This window comes from Echinops telfairi, unplaced genomic scaffold (assembly GCF_000313985.2).
Source record: "Echinops telfairi isolate 266 unplaced genomic scaffold, ASM31398v2 ScPeMD7_23;HRSCAF=83, whole genome shotgun sequence".
Lineage (NCBI taxonomy): Eukaryota > Metazoa > Chordata > Mammalia > Afrosoricida > Tenrecidae > Echinops > Echinops telfairi.
Genome location: NW_022103920.1, coordinates 61203466 through 61229006, shown reverse-complemented (window position 1 = coordinate 61229006; position 25541 = coordinate 61203466). Strand labels below are relative to the sequence as shown.

Below are 25541 nucleotides of genomic sequence, written 5' to 3'. Positions count from 1 at the left end.
GCAGTCAAGCCTTCCGGAGTGCTAGGAAAAAAGGTAAAATGTAGTCTAGAAAGTAAAAGTATCTTTAGTGTATCATGATAAATAAAAATACTTTAAATCTGCATGTTTGATTTTCTTCTCTAGCTCCTGATTCTAGAGCACCCATCCATAGGAGTAACTGCTCTAATAAAAGCCCTGATGGCATAGCGGGTTACATGTTGGGACTGCTAACTGTAAAGACTAGCGGTTCAAAACCACCAGCCACTCTGCAGGAGAAAGATGAGGCTTCTTGCTCTGGAAGAAAGAGTTACAGTCTCAGAAACTAGCAGGGACAGTTCTACCGGATGCTACGGGGTCATTATGGGTCAGGCTGAGTCCGTGGCATGAGTTTGTGTATTGTACTAACGACCTACTCAAGTGAGATTTATTGGCAATAACAGCCCATCAGATAGAAAAAATGGCATATTTTCAATGCCATACACACAGTAAACCGATGACATGTAACTGGATTTTAAAAAGATAATCATAATGCAACTCCTATCTAACAAAGACAATGGGGAGGGCAGGGGTGGATCTGAAACCTTAAAGGGGAGTATGGGGATACTGAAAGACAAGACAGAGAGCAGAAATTTCTTCATTTTGAGACTCAGAATGGAATATACAATATGGAGTAGATAGGCAATTCACCAACATCTATTACAAAGATATTTGATAAAAGAAAATTAGATAATGATATTTTGGGGCAAAGAGAATTAAAATAGCGATGTATGGTTGCAAAGTGCTATTCCCTTCCTGTCTTTTAAGGATAAATTTTCAAAGCCATTCCTTCATCGCTGGAAACACCATTTGAATCAAACTTGACCTGTGGTGAAGGAGGAAGAGCACTTGCTTAGGGGCCACGGCATTCAAAGTTATGGCGGAGCAATAATTTGGAGAGGGACCAAACTCAATGCGCTGCCTTATACACGCAGACGTTGCAGAATGGTTTGTTGTGAATACTTTTGCCACACTGGGAAAAAATAATTACACAAAAACCAGGAGTACAAGGAAGAAGGAAATGTCCTAAACTTGGTTGTAGTAACGATTGTACAACTCTTTGAAATGATCAAACTATTGAATTGTGTGATATGTGGATGAAGTGCCAATAAAACTGTTAAAAAAAAAAAAAAGAAAGAAAACGTCTTTCCATGGTAGGAAATAAAGAGATACCCTGCCTCTTGCATAGTCAGTTTAGCGTCTAAGGTTTGGCAAGGAAGACTAGAAAAGGTAATGACACTCATTTTCCTTGTCTTTCCTAGTCAGAAGGAGTAAGGAAAACATCCAGTCAAAATCTCCTTGGTCAGTCTCCCTCAAATGAGACCAAGATCCAAGAGCTGGAGCAGCACGGCCGGCCGGAGCTCAATGCAGCAGAAACCAGGGAGTGGAGGAGGTGGTGACAGTCCCTATCAATGCGGTCAACTGAGGCCCTTGTGACTCACGCAACAGCTGCTGAGCAGAGTGGCAGGGCAGGGGTCTTGCCAGTCAACATGAACAGCAGCAAAATTCTGTGTTGACTAATTCTAAGAACAGAGATCAAAGCAACTGCATTAAGGCCAATCACCACTTTACAAGAACCACACCCAAGTCATTCCGCATGACTTAAGTAGCTGGGCTTTTTGCTTATAAATCACAGAAATGTTTCAAAAGTGATAAAGAGATTCAAATGTTACTGTCAAAAATTGACTATCCAAAAAAAATCAGAAGGCAACTGATAGCCAAATGTATAAAATACATAAAATATAATCTCATATGGAAAAGAAAAAAAAAGATGGAAGCGGTTTCTAAAACCGACTGCTTGCTTTTGCTGTAACTACTTTTGAGAAGGTTAACCCTGAGGTTATCCTTTTCCGTAACACTAGATTCTGCACAATGATTGGCTGTAAACTGTCTGTGGACTCACCCAACCGTTCTTTAGTCATGACAAGCTGCTTACTTTTGTTGGAAGTCCTTGATCAGCTTCTTGGCCTTGTTGTACTTCTTTTCCAGGGCCTGATACTGGCTTTGCGTCTCCTTGAGGTGCTCGTTCACTGTGTGGCATAAGGTTTGCGCCTCAATCCAGTAGCTCTCCAGCTTCAACATTCTTTCTTTATTCTCTTCTATGTTCTGTTGGAGTTGGGTTTTTTCTAGCTCCCACCGCACTTTCTCATTTTCGGCCGCTTGCAGCTGAAAAAGGCAAATGTCCAGGCAAGGATCACTGGAGACCTCTATAGCAAAAACCTCTCATGGTGTCCCGCATGTGTCAGATGGCATTCCGTTAGAATAGATGTTAGGTCATCAAAAATACAAAACTTTGAGATTAGAAGAGCACGTATTATTTTCATCAGCCCACCAATGGTGAAATAGAAACCTCGAAAAGTGAAATGATGTGTCACAACATATGAGACATGATAAAACACAGACTTTAATTCCAAATCTGATGATCTTTCCATCATGTACTGTGTAGGGTGCAGTTCTGTGAACAGCAAAGTGTTTTAAAGTTGTATTCTATCCAGTGGACTTGAACCCATTTTATTTGCATTTTCCCCCCTTTAAGATACGCAATTCCATGTAGAAAACAAACCTCCAAACTACCTAACAATGGAAGAAGGCCAGGAAAGGAAGGATGAGAGTGGAGCCCGACTGAGCTGCAAAGAAGGGAAGTCTGAGGGCATTCAGCTGCGACTGAATGTGGGCTCTGGCATTAACGGCGTTTTAATCTTGGGTAAGTAATTGCCGTTCTTGGAGACTCCGTGGCATCATCTAGAGACCAGAACTGTGACGCAACCTATCGGCATGCTCGGACAGCTCTTTGGGAAGAGTCACCATCTGGGAAACGTTAGCTGCCTTTCACTCTGCTTTGGATGATATGACTACAGCCTTCATTTCCAATGACATGGATACAGTCTGTAGCTCATTATACTGCTGGCAGTGTTATGAGTTTCTAGAGCCTTATAAATCCCATATGTGTATAAAAAGTATAAAAGATAATATAAGTAAAAGTATAAATCATTGCTGGATTAATTAAAATGCTTCCAGTGCAATAAAAAGCAGCTCCTTCTAGTTTCCACTTGTAAGGACTCTAAGGAGTACATTGTACATGACTCCAACCCTTTCATTTCTGCGGAAACTCAAGGCTGAGCCCTAAGGTGAAGGGTCAAAGTCCTCTAATCACAACGACCGTCTGACCTTCAAGCCACTGCTTCATCTATTTCATGTGTCCTTCATAGTTCAAATGGATGCAGTCTCTATAAACAAGCAGTGTCCACAGTCTAAGACACTTAGACACCAGACAGCATTCAACAATATTTACATATTTAGATGTGTAAGTATGCTTGTATGTATATTTTTAAATACATTGACAAAACGAGCTATAGAAAAAAAAGTCATAAAGAACATTTAACAATTAGAACATTTATTATAAACATGAATAATAAAAGATAAGTAAAAATAAACCTAATTTAGGGGAATCTTACCAGTTAATATAAGAAGAAAATATATACAGTGCTACCATGCAGGCTTTTCAACATATTTATAGTCTAAGGCATAAGTTTCATTGAAGCACCTACAACCACAGGGAAATCCTTTTTCCTGATTGCAATCCAAAACAAACAAACAAACAAACAAACAAACAAACATATACCAATCTATTTCCTCATTGTGTGTCAAGAAATATAACAACTTAAAACAAGGGTAAGCTTTTAAATGCATCTTTTAATAAGCAATGTTTGGCATTTGAGTTGTTTATTTACTAACCATTACTAATTTAAAATTTATTATTCTCCAAGCTGGGCTGACACCATGAATGATGTATAGACATGTTTTGACTAAAGAGGTACAGCGGGTATTAGCTGAGAATACCATTTAACCAAAATAACCTTGCTAATTCATCTTCATTTGAAACACATGGAAAACTGAAAGACTCTTCAATGTGAACAGGAAAACAGATCATTAATAGCTGGGGAGGATGAATTAAGTCTTAGTTTTTTTAAGCCCATCAAAATAATAAAGAATACTGTTCCAGAAGTAATTCAAAAAGTATTTTTAATATTTTGAAATTGCTTACTTGATAAAACTAAACAGAATTCCTAGAACTGTGTCTCATACAACTGCAACTGTCCATTAAAAATAACTTTTTGGAACTCCTATTTACAACTATCCTTAAACATCAACCATACATACATATTCCCCCTTACCAAGATCCATTTCCCCCCTACAAATCTAAACAATGTGAAGTTGTCTCAAAGTTTCCAGCAGCACCTGGCTCCTCAAATCAATCGTGTGTGGCACACAGTCAGTATAAATCCACACAACTCAACGGCAAGGGCACGGATATCACATTACACAAAACCCACACTTGAATGACCAAAACGTCATGCTTGTGTAACGTTAAAGCAACGTATTGTTGCATATATAAATATATGTAGCTAAGTTAAAAATAGTGAGTGAATCTATTAAAAATAAGATAAATAAAGAGATGGCAATATGGTATAGCTACTGCTTCAAGTATTAGTGCTCAAAAAGGTATTTGGATGCCAACCATTAAAAATATCACCCTTTGAGGAAAGCTCAAAGGCAATTGGACACAGATGTGCAATTACGTGGCTATCTGTGTCTGAAAATAACGTTATAGGGGTGAGGGCGGGAAGAGGAGCTCCTGCTGTCAGGGGCAGGTCTGTTGGCACACCTACCCGGGAATGGAATCTCTAGCATGTGTATTCTTTCAAACGCACAGGAACAAATCCGTTAGTCCCGGGGGCTGAATTTATTCATAGCATCTGGAGTTTAAAAAGCACAATTCAGGGACTATGAATTGGGTCTTACCTTTGTCTTCAATTTTTGAATCTCAGCTTCTGTGACTGCATGTTTGATTTGCAACTGAAAATTGGGGAGAGAGAAAGAAAAAATCTGGACTGAGAGAAGGTATCATGTTTGTAAAGCCCGAACAGCTAGAAGAATAACTTACTACATACAAGCAGAGTGCTGCAATGCAGCGGGTTGTAAATTAAAGCGTCTAGTGCGTACAAGGACTCACAGGGTGCAAACTAATTAAACACAGGGTTTATGGTCCACGTTCCCCAACACCACATTAGGGTCCCCATTTAATTGTTCAAGGATCAACGAGCAAAAACAAACAAAAAAACCACCCCATATTTCCTTGTCCTCTTTGCAGCTCTTCCTTGTTGATTTGAGTGTCGAGAAACCCCACAGGGGATGGTTTTCTTGCGGTCTAGCCTACGGAACTGCTCAAGCAGCCGAAGCAGCCGCGGCCCCGGGAGAGTCGATTCCAGCGGCGGAGGAAAGGTGGCGCTCTGGCTCCGTAAGTCACAGTCACACGCGGATGCGCTCGCACAGCTCAGGCGGCCACAGGTGGGGAGGCAGGAAGGACGCCGTGTCCACGGCGAAACTTGGGGTTTTCGAGTTTTCACTGGAGGAAAGGCACAGATCTAGATTTCCTTCCTTTTTCGGTCCTTCAAAACATCTATTCTCCAGCAGACCCAGGCCCGAAAAGCTCGAGCCACAGTTAAACTGCTGGAGATGGGCGTTTGTTGGGCTTCTGCGCGTCCCCACTCCATTTTCCCCGCAGCGGGAAGAAGAAACATTGTCCAGGAGGGATTAATGATGTTGGCAGCATTTTTCCAACTCGTGGGGGCTTTGGGGTTGGCCAGGCCACACGAGGCCTTTCGGAAGCTGATCTCCAGCTCGGTCTTCCGAGATGCCTCTGCGTGGGTTCGAACTCAACACCCGCTCCGCTAGTAGTAAGCGCTTTACCGTTGTACCACCACGAGCTCCTAAGAGAAACCAGTTAGGGTTCACAGGCTCTTATCTAAACCCCCTAGGGCCTGAAATCTTTGGAATCTAGGATTCTACATGTTTCAGAAGATCCATCTCGAAACTGCACACCACCTCCAGACAGCAGGGTCTGTGGAGGCTCCCTGCGGTCAAATGTGCACTACAGAGTCCAGCGGGTGGGGTTCAGAAAGGCTACCAACAGTATAGGTCAGTTTGGGCAGGCGAACTTACCATCAATGAACTTGCCCCAAACTTACAAAAAAGATTGTTTTCAGAGTGTGTTTGCTTTTTTTTTTGAGGGGGGCCAGGGGGTGTTGTGGATTAGATGGGAAAGTACAGACGTCTCTATGGCTGGAACCGGGTTAAGTCTAAGAGGTTTTCTTATCACCTAAAGCAATTGTACCCCCAACACCACTGACAGGAGGCTAGTCAGCAACATGGGTCTGCTAGGTGGGCTCTGGAGACCACAATACCTCTACAGACCTCAACTTGCTTTTTGTTTTGTAGCCTGCATTTCCTTGGCATTTACTCAGTTGGTGGGAATACAGTGGAAAGGGTGGAGAAGGAAGAAAAACAACCCAGGGATGGAACACCCTGAGATGCCGATGGCAAACAGTCCAGTCCCCGAGGGGGCCGCCGTTTGGAGCTGTCAGCCCCACCAGGCTCAAGGAAGCACAGTTTACAGCACCATGGCAGGTCTGCTACAGCACTGAGCTCACAGAGGTGCCCTTGACATTGTGGTGGGTTTGACTCTGTTCCACTCATGCCCCTTACCTTGCATTCCCTATTTCTGAACCTGGTGGCTCCTGCAGTCTTGCTGCTGTGGTACTGCGCCCCTGACACTGAAGGATCCTCCAAGTCTCATCTCTGGGGCGAGGCCCCAGCAGCTTGATCTGGCTCTTTGTCCCTTGCCATGGTGGTGGGCCCTGTGTGACAGACTGGGACTGTCCATAGGAACCGGTTGCATGTCTTTCTCTAGCAGAGTGGCCGATAGGTGTGAAGTGCCACACCTGTACCTGGGCTCCTTCTCCCGGCAGCATAATCCTAATGAACTTTCATTGACTAACGGGTCACAACACGAGTGAACCGGATAAGTAGTGGATCACGAGCTTTCTCCACAAGTGGATTAGAGGAGGCTATGGGACATTGACGCGCTGGTGCTGAGAATCACAGCCGCCCCTCCCGCTCAGTGCCAGGGTTCATGCTCACCGGGAGGTCTAATCTAGAAGCAGGGTGCCTTACACAGCACTAGGCGAACTCCACCCAACACGCTGGAATGCCTTGGAAATGCATTCCTTATTTTATCCTCACAAAAATGAAAGGTATATGTCCTCCTTTCATCTTTCGGTTGAGAAATGTCATGACTCGAACTCGGAACTATGGATGGCTGCCGCTGGCCTCCGAGTGTTCTCCCACTGGCTGCTGCGGCGATTCATGAACTTAGAAAGGACACCACCAAACCCAATGCCACTCCATCAATCCTGACTTATGGTGGCCCTAGACAGGGCTTACAAAACTGAAAAAATCCTCATCTCTCTCCCTCAGATCAGCAGATGGTTTTGAACCAGTGACCTTGTGGTTAGCAGCCCAATGCTTATCTCACAGTGCCAACAGAGCTCCTTCGGAGGCACAACTCTCATTACTCACTCAATATTTACTGAATGACACGTTATGCCCGGTCTTGTGTAAGTCCCTGAATATAACATATGAGACTCTACCTTCAGGAGATACATTACAGGGAAATTAATAAGTGCCACCCCTGGGAAGTTGATGAGCTGATTGATGGCTTATCATAGTCAGCAATTCCTATAACCAGGTCCCATGAGATTGGGCTTTGGTCCAAGGTCAAATCTATGGTTTACCATAGGTCAGCTCTGGTGATGCCCTTGACCTTCTAGGCAAAGTTGGCTCCAATGAGCCTGAGAGGTCCCCGTTTCATATGGAAGGCAATTCTTTCAGAGACGTGAAGGGACTCGATAAAAGATGTGTAGTTGGGAAAGGGTTGAGTTTTCTAATTCTAGAACAGTCCTCTGCACATGCTTAATGACTTTACGTCAGGGATCAATAACCTTTCCAAGGTGCAGGTCCAAGGGTCCATCAGGTTGACTGACTGCAGGGCGAGAGGTTACCAGAATTGGCTAATAGAAACGGAGCATGAACAACTTGTTGGAACCTGTGGGCCACAGAGTCTAGACCAGAGGAAGACTTGAGATGGGATGGCAGAAAAAGAAAGGTTAAGAATTGCAGGTTGGTGTCATTTGACCTACAAGACTGATCTCTTTCATCTCTTCTGTCAACTTTAACATGAAGGCCATGGAAAGCCACCCCAGGATCACAGCACCAAGAAATGTACCTTTGCTCACAGAGGATGGTCGCTCTCATTGAACATTCTGCAGGTGTACTTGCTGTGTATATTTTGTCTTTTTCAAAAAGACCAATACAAAAAGATGTGTATTCATATCACTGACTCAATATACTCTAAATATAATTACGCTAGAAATAGAAACATAGTGAGAGTGAACTTTTGCACTCTTTTTTCCTACCTTGTGAAAACAGGAAAAGAATTTTTTCTTTAAAAAGTGAAAAATATTATCTTTGCAGGAAAGACCTGAGAATTCTAGTATTAGCAATTTTGTAATCAGATAAGAATAGCATCCTTTGTCCATACAAGGGCAAAATAATAACTGCAGTTTACATAGAGCTTCATAAATTAGCTCCAGCCTAGACATGAAAGACGTTTGAAATGACTTGCGTGATTATTTGATGGAAGTGTGCCTTAGCCTGCTCCACGAAAGCACGACTCATGGTTGGTTGGCCTTCATTTTGGCGGGGTTACATGACATCATCGTCCATTGACTTTAGGGGTTTTGCTTTTTTATCTGACCAGGGAGAGGAGGTCTAGTTCGAGAAATTATTATAAAAATGTTTAATTAGGCTAAAAAAAAACCCATGAGGATCAAAATTTCAGCATTGGCTTTTGACTTTTCCTTTACCATATCTGATGCCAACTTAAAACAATGGAGCTTATGCTTCAATATGTACAGGAAAACAAATTGTGAATCAAAATGACAAGCCAAGGAAAGCATCTTTCCTGTGCCATGATAATAGAATGTCATTCTGAGATACACATGTTAATGTAAACTATACCTCCGGTGAATACTTAAAGCCACTGTGGTAGTTATATAATCCGTTGGCAAGTTGAGAGCATTATGAGCAAAGGGGTGGAGTCTGGTCTGTTCATTGGGATATAGCCAATGAGGCCTCTATGTGGGCATGGTTTTCCTCTGGGGATTCTGGGAATTCCGGTATTTCCTTCTAGGAGGCAGGAGACTCTCTACTGACTTCCTGTGAGACATCCCTGAGGAGAAGCCACATGGACCTACCCTGATGGAGCCCTGGGAGCTGGAGGAGCCATATGGAGACCCTGCCAGTGCTGAGATGCTTCTATCACCACTGGCCTGTGATCGCCCTGCCTTCGGCGTCATTATATGTTTTGTGAGTCTGAAGAGGACTTCCTAGATTGTTATCAGACATATGGACTACTACGGATTTACGGATTTGACCAGGACTGGGCTGGGATGTTTTCTCAATATATAATTGCTCTTGTATACAAACTTCTTTCTTATACACATGTGTGTGTGTCTACGAATTTGTTTCTCTAGTCTACCCAGACTAACACAACTACTTATAGAAATAAGGATAAATGAGGAAATCTTCAGAATTTAAAAATTAGAAAATTTTGATGTGAAAGAATAGCTGAAATTGCCTAAGCATAAAGTATAACAATTTGTTGACTGCATTACCATAAACCTAAGTGTAAACACAATCACTTATAACAAAAATCTAGCAACAAACATTTAAAACAATTCTATGTAGAATCAAGATAGTAACTAAAATTTCCACACGGAATTTCATTGGTATTGGTTTGTCTCTTTTTTAATTTGGAAATAGAGACTATTCTTTAAAATATAGAAGAGAATTCTTAGTAAAAATGAATGAACATAAGAGAAACAAAGTATAAAATGAAATTATAGCAATTATATCTTGAGCATTTATAATAATAATTTTAAGCTGGCTCAAAGATTATAATTGGAAAAGTAACAATAAAACAAAGTGCTACAATTCATAATTAAATACCAGTTGTTGATTAAGCAACTATAAACAAAATTAACAGCCAGAAATTAGTGTCAGACAAAGTATACTTAAAGGTAACAATCTTTAAGTCATAATATTTTATATGCTTAGAATATAACAATAAAACAGAAAACAAAAAGCTGTTAGATACAAACCACAGCAATGAGATATGATTTTACTACTTGGATCTTAGTTTGCCAGCCAAATGGGAACAGTATGTGGGAATACAGAGAGACTAAAACACATATCACTTGATTCACAAATATCCATATTGGTCAAGAATAGAATCATCACTTTCAAAAAAAAAAAAAGAAGGATGAAGACCACATTAACTGATCATGATATAATAAAACATTCAATTAATTTAAATGCTGAGATCAAAAACTGTTTCCAGTTATTCAAATCAAAGAGAAAACAAAAAAAGAGAATTGCATATTGTAGCATGTTAACAAGTGGGATGCACACTGAAATCAAAAGATGTAGCCAAAAGCACAATCAGAGACAAATTCATAACCTTAATTGCTTTGATGTTTACATAACAAAGTATGGTGGTTACATATTTATCACTTAAGTTAGAGCAATCAAACATTCTTAAGAAAAATAGCATGAAGCATTTTTTTTTTAATACGGAGAGAAACAATGGAATTATATAAGGGGAAACTTCCAGTTTACAACAAGATAGCCAAGTAGCAAGTGCTATTTCCTAGCTATATTTAATTCTATTTTGGAGATGCAAAAAGGGAGTGCGGGGGCAGGGGAGGGAGAGAAGAAGAAAACTGGTGGGTTTCATTAATTAACAATAAAGCTTGTGAGAAATTCTTAGAGGCAAAACATAGTTGTTTTCAGGGGTATTTGAAAAATGGCGTCTGAAGCAGGATAATGGAAAATGGGAAACTGGGGATAGCAATCTAACCACATTTTCGTCACTCCATGTAGACTGGGTAAGCCTGAATCTGCAGTTAAATTAGGAACAGTCTATTCCACCACAGTGAATACAGCTCAAGCCTGCTGGTCACTGAGTTCATCTTTGGGTCATGCAGGTGGAATGTCTGATGCTGTGTGGCAGGAAAACAGTTACACAGGGTCGCTGTGACTTTATATCAGGGCAGAAAAACGTATAGGTGAGCCAGAATGAAGCTTTTGTAAAATTAAACCTATGTATCTCAAAATGTAATGCCATCTTGTCGAAGCCTACTGGTAATGGCCCACAGGACAGAGCAGAACGGCCCCCAGAGTTTCCAAGACTTAACTCTTCCTGGGAGTAAGAATCCCATCTTCTGTGGAGCAGCTGGCGGTTTCAAAGTGCCGGCCTGGCGCTTAGTAGCCCAAGTCATACCCACTATGCCACTTTAATTAGTACAAGAGAGAGGGGGAGGGGAGACAGGTGAGAGTAGTCTATGTTCTGTGATTATTATTTTGCTAGATGGCAAAGGCAAAGTAATCGATATGCTTTGTACAATTGACAGGGAAAAGTAACCCAGGTATTAGAATTAAAATTTATAACATTTACGCAGCATATGAAATGTTGGCATATCTAACGAACATTAGCTCAAAAAGGAAATAGGCAGGATGAAAACTTGGAAAGCAATACTATGAAATCTGATGGCAGATGTTCAGTTCTCGTATGAAAGCTATTTATGTAAATGTAAATGGACTAAACTCACCAATTAACTGACAAGCATGTTAATATACAAGTAATATTCAGAAATAGGCTGACTAAAGACACGCCCTTGGACAAAATGACAGAGTAGCTGAAGAGTGGGGAAAAGAGATGCTAGGAAGTCAATATGAAGTAAAACAAAATCATTGTTCGATTTTTCCTACCAGAAGAAGTAAATTTGGGGGCAAAAATGCATCAGAAGGAATGTGGGCAAGTGCACTCAATCCAGAAGTCATAATTCTTCCCCTAATGTGCAGTTAACAATGTTTTCAACCACACAAATCTCCAAAGAAGAAATAAAAGATGTATAACTGATGATTATTAACAAAGGCTTGTCAGAATTTAAGTAGAGGAAATAAAGTCTAAGCCATGTTATAAAAGAAAACCGTGGGTATTTTTTATATTAATCTAATTTACATATATGAAAACTATAAACTTCACTTCCGAACACAGAAAATATATTATTTTGGCATACACAAGGAATATTAGTGCAAAATTGCTAAATAAATTGAGTTACAAAAGAAGTCTCAAAAATTCTGAACAGTAGATTTCATATATAATGTTTTCTTACTAGCAATAAGTTAGAAGACAATTTTTTAAAATAGCAAATGAGCTTCACATGTCTGTAAAGTAAAAGATACACTGCTAAATAATTCTTAAGCTAGGAGAAAATCTAGAGAGAAATAACTACTAAAAGGCCATGGTACTCTACAAGTATAAAGTGTGGCATATAACTGAAACAGTATCAGAAAAAGACTAAAGCCTTAATATGCTTATCAGCATGTGAATTATTAAAATACCCAAAATTATCTAGGAAAAAAACTAAGAAAAAGACAAAATATCCAAATAAAGGAAAGAATATGAAAAGATAATTCTATATATTAAAATGTTTACAATTACATGATAAAACATGAGATGATAAAATTGCAAACCTAGATGAAATATATGAATTTTTAATAAATACAAAATACCAAAATTGTCCCAAGGAGAAATCAAACACTTGAATGAAGTAATAACTATTATAAAAGGTATTAAAATGCACCCCCACTCAGGTACCAGGCCAGATAGTTTTCTAGGGGAGCAATAACAAGCTCTGCAGGAATAGAAAATTTCTATCTTACACACGTCATTAGATTTCTCTTCCACAAGTACTTCCTGGAAGTCTCTAAATTCTATTGAAGACAATATAAACTACAGAGCAGATTCAATTCATCCAGTCTAGCCAGACTTTCTGCAAAACATAGCTGCATGCTTATCTAACTAATAGAGTGTGTCATAAACATTTTAGAGACTGTCAGAATAAGACTTGAATTAAACACACCTCATAAACTTGGATTAAAGAACCCCTGGGATAAAAATGCCAGTTTTCTAAAAATTAAGTTACTATTTAAAGTAAATACAGTTAAAATTACAAAGAAAATTTTCCAAGGGAATCAATAAGGTGATTTAAAAACTTTCTAAAAGACTAAGTTGCTAAGGAATTTTTGATGAAAAAGGTGGGTGGATCTGATTTATTCTATCAATGTTAGCTCTGACCCATAGCAACCCCATAAAGGGCTTCGGAGGCTAAACATCTTTAGGGAAGCAGACAGCCTCAACTTTCTCCTGAGAGTGGTTGGTGGGTTTGAACGGCCAACCTTGCAATTAACAGGCCAACATGATAGTGCCACACTAATTTTGTAGTTAATCACGCAGATTAATCCAACTCGAGGGAATTGGGTAAGTCAGTATTTATTAAAACTGTTTGTCAACTATTGGGAAAAATTGAATTAGAATTTGTGTTTCCAGGAAGCCTGGTAACCCAGTGCTTATACGTGATCAACTCTTAGCCCCAAAGGTCTGTGGTTCCAACCCATCTACCCCACTGCAGGAGAATAATGTAGCAGTTTGCGTCCACACGGATTTACAGCTTGGGAACCATATGGGCCGGTTTTATGCTGTCATACAAGGTTGCTATGAGTCAAAACTGACTTGAAGGCAAGGCATTCGATTTGCGCTTCACTGCACAAATTGCAGTCCATGTTTGATACCACTCTGGAAAAGATATTTCACTGAATGCCAGGAACTGTTCAAGAACCAAGGGTGCAATGGTGGGTTAAAAACAGAGAAGCTCAGAGTCTAGCGAGAAGAGACAAAATTTGTAGGACCCATAGATGTAATGAAAGTTGGGCTAATGTGCTTTGTCCAAACAGTACAACATATACTTCTGTCCCAAATAATGTCAACATGGAAGAATTGCACTACAGGCTTTTGCAAACGACTTCAACCTCGTGGCTACCACTATTTGCCCAAGTTGAATTGAGAGTTGCAACAATCAAGAGAAGATCTTAAAGAACAGAAGCAGTCTATCCACTGTTTTAGAAAATCCCTATCTCTGAGTCAAATCAGAGCCACAGAGTTATGGAGAGATGGATTCCACCCTTCTCCCCAACTTAGCCACTTCTGAGAGAATACATTTTTTGGTATTTCTGATTTGCTCTTTGGTTTGATCCGGCCTGTTACTATAAAAAGTCTTTGTGAGAAATTGCTGCAAAATAGGTATTGCTACGCCTATTCTAAGGGAATTCTGAGCTGTGGAATCATTCTACGATAGTATATTCTATTGACCTACTATGGTACATCAAAATTAGAAAACTTAAATATAAGAATAATGGATATTATAAATACAATGACAAATTATAAAACTGTCATTTTCAAGGCTGTTATTCATCTATAAGAGAATTCCCTCCTCATGCCCCCCTGCCAACCCCCCTCTGCCAATGGTCAAGTCAATAATAGGCTTGACCACACAGAGTAAGTAGTTTTCAAGCCTCAGTGTTTTAGGCTAAGTTAGGAGAAGTTATAAATAAGGATGAGTTTATTTGCAAGCAACAAAGGAAATTTCCCTAAAAAAGACACTGCTTCGAGTTCAGTTCATCACTGTTTATGTTTTACATGTTGGAAGAGAAAAAAAGAAGGCATTTGTGTCATAAGTTACACTTGCTGACCCCTCAGACTTCAACACTGAACTGACCAGTTTCCCTTGCTTGGCTTTGGCCAACAGGAGCCATTGGTAGAAGAGAGCAGGGGCTGGTAGATATGATTCACTCCCTGCGCCCAGGGTGTAGTACTTTGCAGTGGCTCCGTTCTCTTCCAGGTGCAGATGTTAGGATAACAGATACTGTCTCACCCTCTCTGCCCATTAAGCTAAAAGACAGCAACAATTTCACACTATTGGCTGGTCGGGTACAATTCACCACCCCTTGTAAGTTCTCTTAATCCTGTTAAAAGTCCACTTACTAACTTCGCTTTTATAAATCCCTTTGGGTATCCCATCTGATTCTAACTTGGATTCTTTTTTGGAGGAAAATATTTTTTTAAAGAGCCTTTTTAGAAAAACACACTGCTTTAGAGGAAAGCTTATCACTAGGTACCAGAACTTGGGCAAAAACCTGAATATACAGATTACCTAGACTTTCACAAAAGCTGCATACTGAAGTCAAACCTTGAAATCAAGGGCCAGGCGTGTTATAAGCTGCCACTATGGTAAATAACAGGCATTTGAATAAAAAATTGTAGAATGGCATCTCCTTACATTGTGCCTGGAAGCTTAATGAGATTCAAGGCAATGTGAAATTTAAAAGCTATCTTTTGAAGACTGACTATTCTTACTATATTATTCAAAACAAAAACATATACTTAATGAAGTGGCCAGCAATAGAGAAATGCTTTGCAGATCAACAACTTACCTCTTTGAACTTGTGACTGAGCTTGCTTGTGTCCAAGTCTGATGGAGAAAACACATCCTCATTCTCAGGCAGCTCAAAGACTTCAATGGCCATCTCACTGCCAGGAAGGACTGGCCCTACCTCATCCTCCTCTTCATCAGTGGCATATTCCCCTGTCTGAAAGGAAGGGGATTTCAGAAAGTCTGCTGTCCCTCCCCCAGGAGGTGATAGGTTATTTTAAAATATTTCATAAAAGATAAATAAGAGATGTCACTAACCGCTAAAAGAGTAAGTAGGTGGTTAAGTCAATCATGCCTCATGCAACCAACATTACAAACACGTTAGTGCAAATGTCCAAAGTGACACAGACAAACATAAATGCACTACTAAAAAATTGATTAATAGCATCGACAGCATCTATACTATAGCAAAAAGAGTTACTTTTTCCCCAATATATTTTGTAGTTTTACTAAATTAAATTTTGTTGCTTAGGGAAATAAGTCATTCCTTTTAACTTCTACCTATTGTTTGAATAAGCCTCTCAATGTTGGGAGTAGGGAAGAAAGAAGATGAGATCAAAGGTTCAGAGTTGGAAGGGGCCTTCAAAAGGTTTAATAAAGGAATTCTTCTAGCTTTAGAGTCAATCAGCTTTTTGTTTGTTTGTTTGGTTTGCATTTTAACTATTAGGCTGATTAAGTGGGAACCTAAAGGAAGAACTGAAGATGTATACAGGAAGTCCACACGTGTAATAGGATTTTTCCTGCACAGTACTTGATAAATCTGAGTCCTTTGGGAATGTTTAAAAAACAAGAGTATTTCACATAAAAGTCTAGATAACTTCTCTTGAGAATTTGAAGATAAGGCACTGTGGGGTCATTGCTAGATGCTGACAATTGGCCAGAGTCAATCTACTCTCAGCTGGGCCATGCACTTTCTAACACACCACAACCACACTAACTTCAGTTTACTCAGTCTCCCTATTTTGCAATACCTGTGGATCCCCATCGATATTTGAGTACATGACCCCTGGTCCTCAAAACAAACCTCTTTAACATGAGCAGAAAATAGCTCTCCTTATGGCGGCACCAGGCGGTAAGACTATGCTCGTTTGAAATCTGTTAGAGTATAATTTAAGGATAAATGATTGATTTGCTCTGTTGAGGTAGTGTCCACTGTGTTTAGGTATTACTGGACCTTTATATACAACATGGACAGGAATTCATATTGCCTTTTGAGAAACGTTCATAATAATCTATGAAAAGAATGCTCAGTTATATTTGATTAAGTAGGCTTGACATTTGATTAATTAACATTTTCTTCTTCCTCTGCTTTTAATTCTGCACTATATTTGGAACTGCACTTATTTCTCACACGTAGTCACATTGCCATGTACGCTTCCCTTTCTTAAGTAAAATGATTCTAGATTCCTTAGAACTTTCGTTCTTTTCCTCCATCCCGGTCTTTGTGATTGCCCCCGTTTTGTCTCCAAGTTCCTCACATCTCTCTTAGGTTGTGGAGTCCAAATGATGGCAGGAGGGTGGGCTCCATGGACCATGATGAACAAGCTGCCACAGCACCTTACACATCCTTCTACCCCTCTGAAGACCATGACTATGGCGGCCATGTTTAAGAATAACAAGCCAGGTTTTTCATGAACAGCAGTACTCTTACAAATTAGTTACACATCAGAAGCTCCCCCACCCCCCAAAACAGAAATGCTTTGACTGACATGAACGAGATCTGAGGCCTTCACCTTGATCTCTGATGATTCCACATCTGCAACCCTAGGGCTCTTCAGAATCCAAGTGGTTTTGGAATTGGAAAGGGAAGACAGTGGACGAGTGGGCAATCGGTGACTCCAGACAGCTTCTATTTGTTGGTCCAGCAACACCCAAAAGAACTTAAAAGGACTACATGTTCAGATTTAGTACCCCATTCTGTAGTATTCAATAGATTGGTTATATGCATATTAATATATTTAATAGATATCAGTAATACATGTGTGTATAGTCAACAGGTAGCTTGTAAATCCCAGTAATTTTAATAGTCTTAATCTTAATAATCCAGCTGAGTTATTACGTGGAAAACTTCAAGATGCCTTGCTCACAACTATGACTTAGAGGTATAAAACTGTGTTCATTTTTAATTGGTAATTACAACTAATAGCAAAGCCATACTTCTATTATGAAGCTTCAATATTTATATAACATTTATTTCAAGATCATCAATTGGATAACTGCCTTGAATAACACAGTAATAGCACAAGGTAAACTGAAAATATGACTAAGTCATAACAATGTGGTGCATTTTAAGCATAAGGGTAAATTAACCAATTTGATTTGCTCTTTGCCAGCTTGAAAATAAGATATGTGTTCCCTCTACCTGTGTGAGGGAGTTAATACAAGGTGGCTTCAAAAAGTTTGTGGAAAAGAGAATTAAAAGATTATGAAAGTTTGTCCATGAACCTTTTGAAGCCCCCTCTAATGTACCTAAGATGGTACCTAGCAAGTAACAGGACTTCAAAAACTATTTTTAAAAGAGTCTTTCAAAGAATGCCAATTACAATTCATTGATAATATCTAGAACTTCCTAGGAGATATCAAGAAAATGAGCAGCAAAGATATTTGTAAGAAAGCACTATTCTCACACATACGTTTATTTTGTTCCTCTTTATGGTGAATAATAACATTCAGGATTACACAACACACACACCTTCTTAGTATAGTTTCAAGGAACCCTAGTGGCACTGTCAGGTAAACATTGGGCTGTGAACCACAAAGTCAATCCTTCAAAACAAGGTGCTTAATAAAGACAGGTGAGGCCATCTGCTCCCAGAAATAGCAATGGCCTTGGAAACGCTATGCAGGTCACAATGAGTCAGAACTGACTCAGTGGCAGTTGAGAGGTTAATTTTGGCTCTGTCATCCAATTTAATTATCAAAATTATCCTCCCAAAGGTAAGTTATGAAGAATACTTCTTCATGATTCTTTTACTTTTGAATTAGCTAGTTTCTTCTCTTTCCCAATAGCTGATGAAATCACCTCTCTTCATTAACACGTTTTCTACTTCCAGTTAGCCTTATGAACATGCTGTGCCTTTACTGTTTTGACCCTCTGATATTGTAGTTTTCTGGATAAGGTACTTTCTGGTATCACGACCAGTCTAAATAGACTTTAGAATAAAAGCTCCATTAATTACAGCATCTTATAAACATCTGGAAATCAAAATTACTATTGTACTCTTTATTGAAAATAAAAATCATTTTTATTGTGACTCTGAAATAAAATAAGTGATATGATTGGACTGAACCCGGCATCTATAGAGGAATATAGAAAATGTTGGATCTACACAAATATGGCAAACTCGGAAATCTGAAACCCTGTGTGTAGTTTTATCAATGCCCATACTTACAATAATACACATAATAACAATAATAACAACACCCGTATTTACAATGCAGCTCACCGGCTCTGTCTCTTGGTAAACACACCAGGTGACTAGGAGGAATAAGAGTGTGTGGACCAACTAGCCCCTCGAATGCTTAGGAAAGCCGTGGATATCTAGTTTGGGTTTTAAGAGAGAAAGCGAAGGGTAACCATGGCATTGGTGAGATGGGTAAGTGAGGAGAAAGGAAGACTCTTGGCTTTGGAGTCACTTAGGCCTGGATTCAAATCCTGGCTCTGTGGCCTTCTGCATCTCAGCCTCCTTTCCCGCATGTATAATGCAAGGATAATAAGAGTTCCTTATCACTTTAAATAAAGGATGGCTATAACATTTTAAAAACAGGCCTGGGACTTGGTAGGTGCTTAAAATAAATGAGAAGCTGCAGAATAAAATCAGCTACTGCCGCTGTTGCCGCTTACAATAGATGCTACAATCCCACCCTGGTGAGGCTCACCAACTTGTACTTCACAACCACGCTTTGGCTAAGTCTGCTCATAAATAGCAGGTCCTAGTCAGATGCCTTCGCCTGAATCTTAAGCAAGCTGGTCACTGAAGAAGTAAAACGTTCTCTTCCTCTAAGCCTATTGCTCTCTATCTTGATTTTGATAGACACCAGCATCTACTCCAGTCCAAGAAAATGTTCTTGCCCCTGCCTCCTCACACTCCTCCCCGACATGGCCCCGCGAGTGATCCAAGATGAATATCCCTCTCCATTAACACATCCTATGAAGCAGCTGCCTTTAAGATTGCCTTAATCCACTTCTTTTTGCTGCCAATACGTGCTCTACATGGTCTGTGAAACTTAGCTCTTTTGCTATCAGCCTTCCCCCATCCGCTTCTTTCAGCTATGCGCTCCCTGATGATTTATACCCTGGCTGCTTTATACCTGTAATCCTAGCATGGCCGGCACATTGCTTGGCCTCTGGTAGGGAATGAGCAAATGTGTGCTGGATAAGTTAATACCGCTTGAACCACATCTGCACAGCACAGCAGAGCCTCATCTTCCTGTTAATTCTCAGCTTTCAAGGAAGAAATACAGTGAAGCGCAGCTGCAGCTGGGGCCTCAATGACCCTTTGGGGGATTTTTGCTTGTTGGGACGCTCAACCATTAGCAGTAATTTTGCTGTAGCAATGTTTGCTCTGGTAAATTTGGGGAAACTAAATGGTGCTAATCATAAAAATAGCCTGAATTGTGCAGTTTTTGTTGGAATTTGTTTACTGGATTTGGATTGGTGATGTATATTTTCAGACTCAGTTCGGGGAGAGAATAGAAGAGAACTGCTTTTTCTCTGGAGCCGAAAGACCTCACGCTCATGCTTCAATGTTGCAAACCCCTCTCTCGGTGCCAGCTACCCGGATGGCCTTCAGCAAAAACATCCCCTCTCTCTCACGCTGCCATTCTCCCAGTGGCTTCTGTGTGTCTTCGCTTTGTAACGTTCAAGTTGCAGCAAGTTGCTCGTCTATGAAATGGGAACAATGGGAACTTCCTAAGGCTGCCGTGAGAATTTTCGGTGGCGATACATGTAAAGTGCTACTCGTCTTACAGGGCATATGACGCAGGCTACTTGTCACTTGGCCGCCCAGCGTATGCTAAACGACTTCCATGCTCCTCACCAGCCCTTGTTTCTCCAAGGCCAATGGTACAAGAATGGTCCAATGAAAAAGCACAGGCTTTGGGGTTAGAACTGTCAAGGACCCGAAACAGAAAAATCTTGATTTTACAGTGATATGAGAGCATAAACATTTCTTTTAGCTTTATTCTTTTGTGGTATCCTGTTCTATGGACAATAAGGAGATAAATAATCTTAGAAACTATGCTGAGAAGACATATTGAAAGGACTCAAAGAAATAAAATATATAAAATATACAACGTGGCACCTGGCCCCTCATATACAATGATTTCTCCATTGCTTAATCCTTTCAACACATTTGTCCTCAGAATGTCTTCCACATTTCTCCCTATTCTTACTTTTGTCACCAGGTTAAGCCTCATCCAGAATTCATACATAGAATATTATCAGGACCTTCGTGTTCCCTGTTTTCAGTCTCTCGGCTCTTCAAATAATTGTTAACACTGGTAATAAGTTATTCTGAACAGATAAGAGTTAAAACATGCCGATAAAATTTTTAGACAACTGAAACTTTATTTTTCCTTTCTAATTAGTTTCCAGCAAGTGTGGTAGGCAATGAATAAGATAGTATTCGATTTTAAAGTCTTCTTGGGTTTTCCGTCTCTCTTTCTCTCTCTCCTCCTTCTAGAAAGTGTACTCAGCAATATGGGCTCAATTTCTTTCTCTGGAAGGCAGGCCGCACTGTGGCTTCAATGACCTCCCACTTCGTGGGTACTCGGGCCCTCATTTCCTCCGGAGTGTAAGTTGGATGTAGTAACTCCCTTCCAGTCAGCAGGAGACCACGAGAGTGAAGGATGCTACTTTTAAGATTAGGGACAAAGCGGCCTGTGGCTTCAGCTCCTGTTGTCCACACTCCTCTGTCTCTGTGAACCCTCGGTCTGAGAAAGCAACCTGCCATCTTGGAGTAACCCTCTGCGCATGAAACAGGGACGCATTCATAGGGAATGAGCTCCCAGCAATATTCAAACCCAGTTTTAATACCGTCTTAGCTTCCCAGGAATTGTCCTGTAAGTTTGACATTCCTTCAGCCACTTTAATCATTCTAATCAAGGGGGGCTAGGGTCAAAATCCAACCAGTTTGTCTTACAGGGCATATGATGTAGGCTACTTATCAAATGTACTCTAATCAGCCGTGCTGACTTAAACCATACTGCTGATTTGAAGGCTATGTGATCTATGGTAATTCTTGCAATGCATTGAGATCTCTCTTATGTCTGCCCATGGTTTGATATGCTGCTGCAATATTGTTTCCAGTTTGTCAACCTGTGATTTTGCAAGTGACACATCAAACTGATAGGTCATAGGCAACAGCCCAAGCGTCAGTAAAAATACACAATGCAGTTGGGATCAGTGAATTACTTAAAGTGGCTCTTCTAGCCTAAGTGTCTAACTCCCACCAAACGACCTTTTCCTGCATTAAGTCCAGTTAAAGAAGGTAGGGGACCATACTAATGGGATTCACCTGTGAGTAATTGGGAACGGGTTCCCTGGAATGCCATCCAGCGGTGTATGAAATGAACTCTCTGGAAAGCAGAAGGTAGAGGGGTTTCATTAACAGCAACGCCCGGGAGTGGAGTGCATCCTCTTGGCCAGAGATCCCTGTGCAGTGTGTCTCCTCCATCCAGACAAGAGCGGTACCCTCAGAAGAGGAGCAGCAGTGGAGCCGGCAGCCAGCGCACGGAGCAGAACGGTGGAGGTCCTAACTAAAGAAGCTGTGTGCTTTCGTGCAGGAGCCTGGCTGGTGGCGTGCGGTGCCTTTGGGCACTTCTTTCCGGAAGCTGGGCTTGCTGACCCACAGCTTGAGTGAGTGCCCTCCGGCTGAGAATCATAGTGGAGTGGTGTGCCCCTTTAGCACACCTGAAAGAACTTTGTAAGATGTTCTGATAAACAACTCAACCCTAAGCATTTCTCACTGGCATTAGAACTTGTGAACTTCCTTAATAAAGCTTTTAATAATGAATTTTGTCTGCAAGTTCTGCGTAGTCATTGTAATGGATATTCAAACCCACGGAGGTAAAACAGGACACCGAGTCAGCCATTCCAGCAGTACCAGGCAGAGGGCTAAGAGTGGCCTTGAGTTCTGCTCCTTGAGCAGAGTGATGGAGCCTGCTATGGGTTCTGTGTAGCTAGGACTGAGGTTGAACAGCCTAGGAGATAGCATTGAGCGGCTTGACTGAACTATCAGTGAAATAAGCCCAAACATTTCAGGAAACCCCTGGAGACCAAAGCCCTTAGTGAGTCTAAGCGTTTCTTCATGAGTAGAACAGTATATAAAAGTTTGACTGGCCTATTTTTCCCCTCCTTTTTAGTTGGCGACCATATGTATCCCTGGATTTGGTCTGGCCCGCCATACTACCTGGACCTCTCCCCAGGAATGTTTGCATAGAGTAGCTTTTTCTTGATGCCCCAATTGCATTTTTAAGCTTACCTCAGCAGACTCGGGTTGTACTTGTCCTTTTGTGCTTGGCTTGCTTCGCTTAGCAGAATTTCCCCCAGTTCTTCCCATGCAGTGATGTGCTTCATGCATTCCTCACTGCTTTGCAGGTATGTGGAGTACTCCATTGTGATGTATGTACCACCGTTTTAATCCATTCATCTGTTGATGGAATTGTGGGTTGTTTCCAACTCCTTGCAATTGTAAACTGTGCCGTGATGAACATTGGAGCACAGATGTCTGGTTATGGTTTGTTTCTTGCCTCTTCTGGGTAGATGCCCAGTAGGGGGATTGCTGGGTCGTATGGTAGCTCAATTTCCATCTGTTTTAGATATCGGCAAATCGATTTCCATAGTAGCTGTACATACGTACAGGTCCACCAGCAGTGGATGAGGGTTCCTATCTCACCACAGCCCCTCCAACACGTGCTGCTTTCTGATTTTTTTAATTGGGCTATCTTGAGGATGTTAGGTGGTATCTCATTGTTGTTTTAATTTGCATTTCTCTTTTGGCTAATGATCAGGAACATTTTCTCATAGGTTTACTGGCCATTCAGATTTCTACCATTATGAAACTTCTGCTCAGGTCCTTTGCCCACCTCCTCAATGGGCAATTCGTTTTTGGGTAGGGGAAGGTGGGGGAGAAAGGGGGAACCAATCACAATGATCTACATATAACCCCCTCCCTAGGACAGACAACAGAAAAGCAGGTGAAGGAAGACATTGGACAGTGTAAGACATGAGAAAATAACAATAATTTATAAATTATCAAGGGTTCATGAGGGCGGGAGGGTAGGAGGGAGGGGGAAAAATGAGGAGCTGATACCAAGGGCTCAAGTAGAAAGAAAATGTTGTGAGAATGATGATGGCAACAAATGTGCTCGACACAGTGGATGGATGGACGGTGATAAGAGTTGTACAAACCCCCAATAAAATGATTTTGAAAAGAAGTTTTTCTGAAAGGAAAGCTCAAACTCACTGCCATGGAGTGGATCTGACTCATAGCGGCTCTAGACGTCCAAACACAGCTGCGCCGTGGACGTGAATCTTTTAAGAAAGCACGCTTTTCTTCACTCAAAGACGGGGCTTGACTGTCTTTATCGAGGTGCGTGGTACGCAAACACTGCAGAGCAGGCAGTCCGAAACAAAGGAGGGCCGGTGCCGTGGACTGCATGAGGACTCCTGGAGAATGGTCTCCCACAAGTAATTTAATGGGAGAAGAAAAGCCCGGAGACATAGCTGGTTTTAAAAGTCCCCACACATTTGTTCCGTTGACTTTTTCAAAGGCTTCCCCATCATTCTTCCTTGCCCCGGGTCCTCTACCCTGTCGGGACACTAATTTCTTCTTTCTGTCTTGAAAATATCTTCTCGACTTAGTTATCTAGTGCTTCTGAAACAACAATTGACCATTGATAGCTTTAACAAACAGAAATGTATCTTCTCACTCACATTTTGGAGGCTGGAGGTACAAATTCAAGGCGCTGCTTCCAGGGAGGAGGCTCTTTCTCTTTGGCTCTATGGGAAGGTTCAGTCTCTTCTTTTTTCTCTCTTCCGGATCCATTCTTTCTCTCTGCTCCCGGGCCATCTTCTGGTGGTTTGCAGTTTTCCTTGCCCAGTCCCATCTCTGCTAATTGTGCTTGCTTGTTGAATCTCTCACACCTCGAGAGAGACTGACTTAACATACACCCTTACCTGTTCTTGCCTCATTAACATAATTAAGACAACCCATTCCCAAATGTGATTATAACCCCAGGCATAAAAGGTTTTAAAACACCTATTTTTTGAGGACACAACGAATTCATAACATTTATATTGTCCCTGCATCTTGTGGTACAGAACACAACAAACAACAAAGGCCTACAGAGAAAAAGTGGAACCACAAATTTCAAAACTATTTTTAATTTTGTTTGCTTCTTTATTACACTAGGATCATCGGACTTTTTGACAGATGACCTTGAAAATGACTGAAATCCTTTGAGATACATATTGATTGTTTACACAGCTAAATCACTGGCTTCTTGAGAGCATAAAATATAATTTCCATGACTGATTATTCCTGATTGGATTCCTGTTATTAATGTGTTACTTACATACTTAGAGGTACATGTCATTACTTTAAGTTCCTTGTATATTCTGTATGAGGAACGAATCAGTGATAACTACTTTTCCCACTGAGATCTAGAACTAAACCCTCCACAGACCAAAGTAGACCTCTGTAATTCAAATGTCACACTGCAATTTCACACTGGCAATCTGCCTGCGTTTCCTTTCCTTTGCCAAAGAAACAATGAAGCACTTATCCTGATGCCAGGAGAACTGTGGGAAGAGACCGAATTGTATTTCCCTGAGTTTTTATTCCACAGAAGGACAACTAATGTGACCCAAGAATTATGCAACGTTACTACTTTAATAGTTCTGTCATTATACATCCAAGGCAGCGGTTCTCAACCTGTCGCCCAATTCATAGCAGTAGCAAAATTACAGTTAGAAGTGGCAACAAAAATAATTTTATGGTTTGGCGGGGGGTGGGGTGGAGGTCTCCACAACATGAGGAACTGTATTAAAGGGTCACGGGCATTAGGAAGGTTGAGAACCACTGAACTAAGTGAATCTTGGTATGTATATTAAGATCGCGTGGATCTTAATATTCCACTGATCTAAGTGAGTCTTGGTATGTATATTAAGATCGCTTGGATCTTAATATTCCACTGATCTAAGTGAATCTTGGTATGTATATTAAGATC

General features: G+C 40.8%; 1 protein-coding gene across 4 annotated transcripts in view; it reads right to left on the bottom strand.

Annotated features, from left to right (window-relative positions):
* The window catches only part of PPP1R9A (protein phosphatase 1 regulatory subunit 9A), a 337964-nt gene that overhangs the window by 56177 nt on the left and 256246 nt on the right, over window positions 1-25541 (bottom strand). For all 4 annotated transcript variants that reach the window (XM_045288700.1, XM_045288701.1, XM_045288702.1 and 1 more), the window contains 3 exons: window positions 15310-15465; window positions 4819-4872; window positions 1952-2181 (listed from right to left, as the gene is read on the bottom strand). In XM_045288700.1, coding sequence (XP_045144635.1) covers window positions 1952-2181; window positions 4819-4872; window positions 15310-15465 — 440 coding nt within the window. The remainder of the gene's footprint in view (window positions 1-1951; window positions 2182-4818; window positions 4873-15309; window positions 15466-25541) is intronic.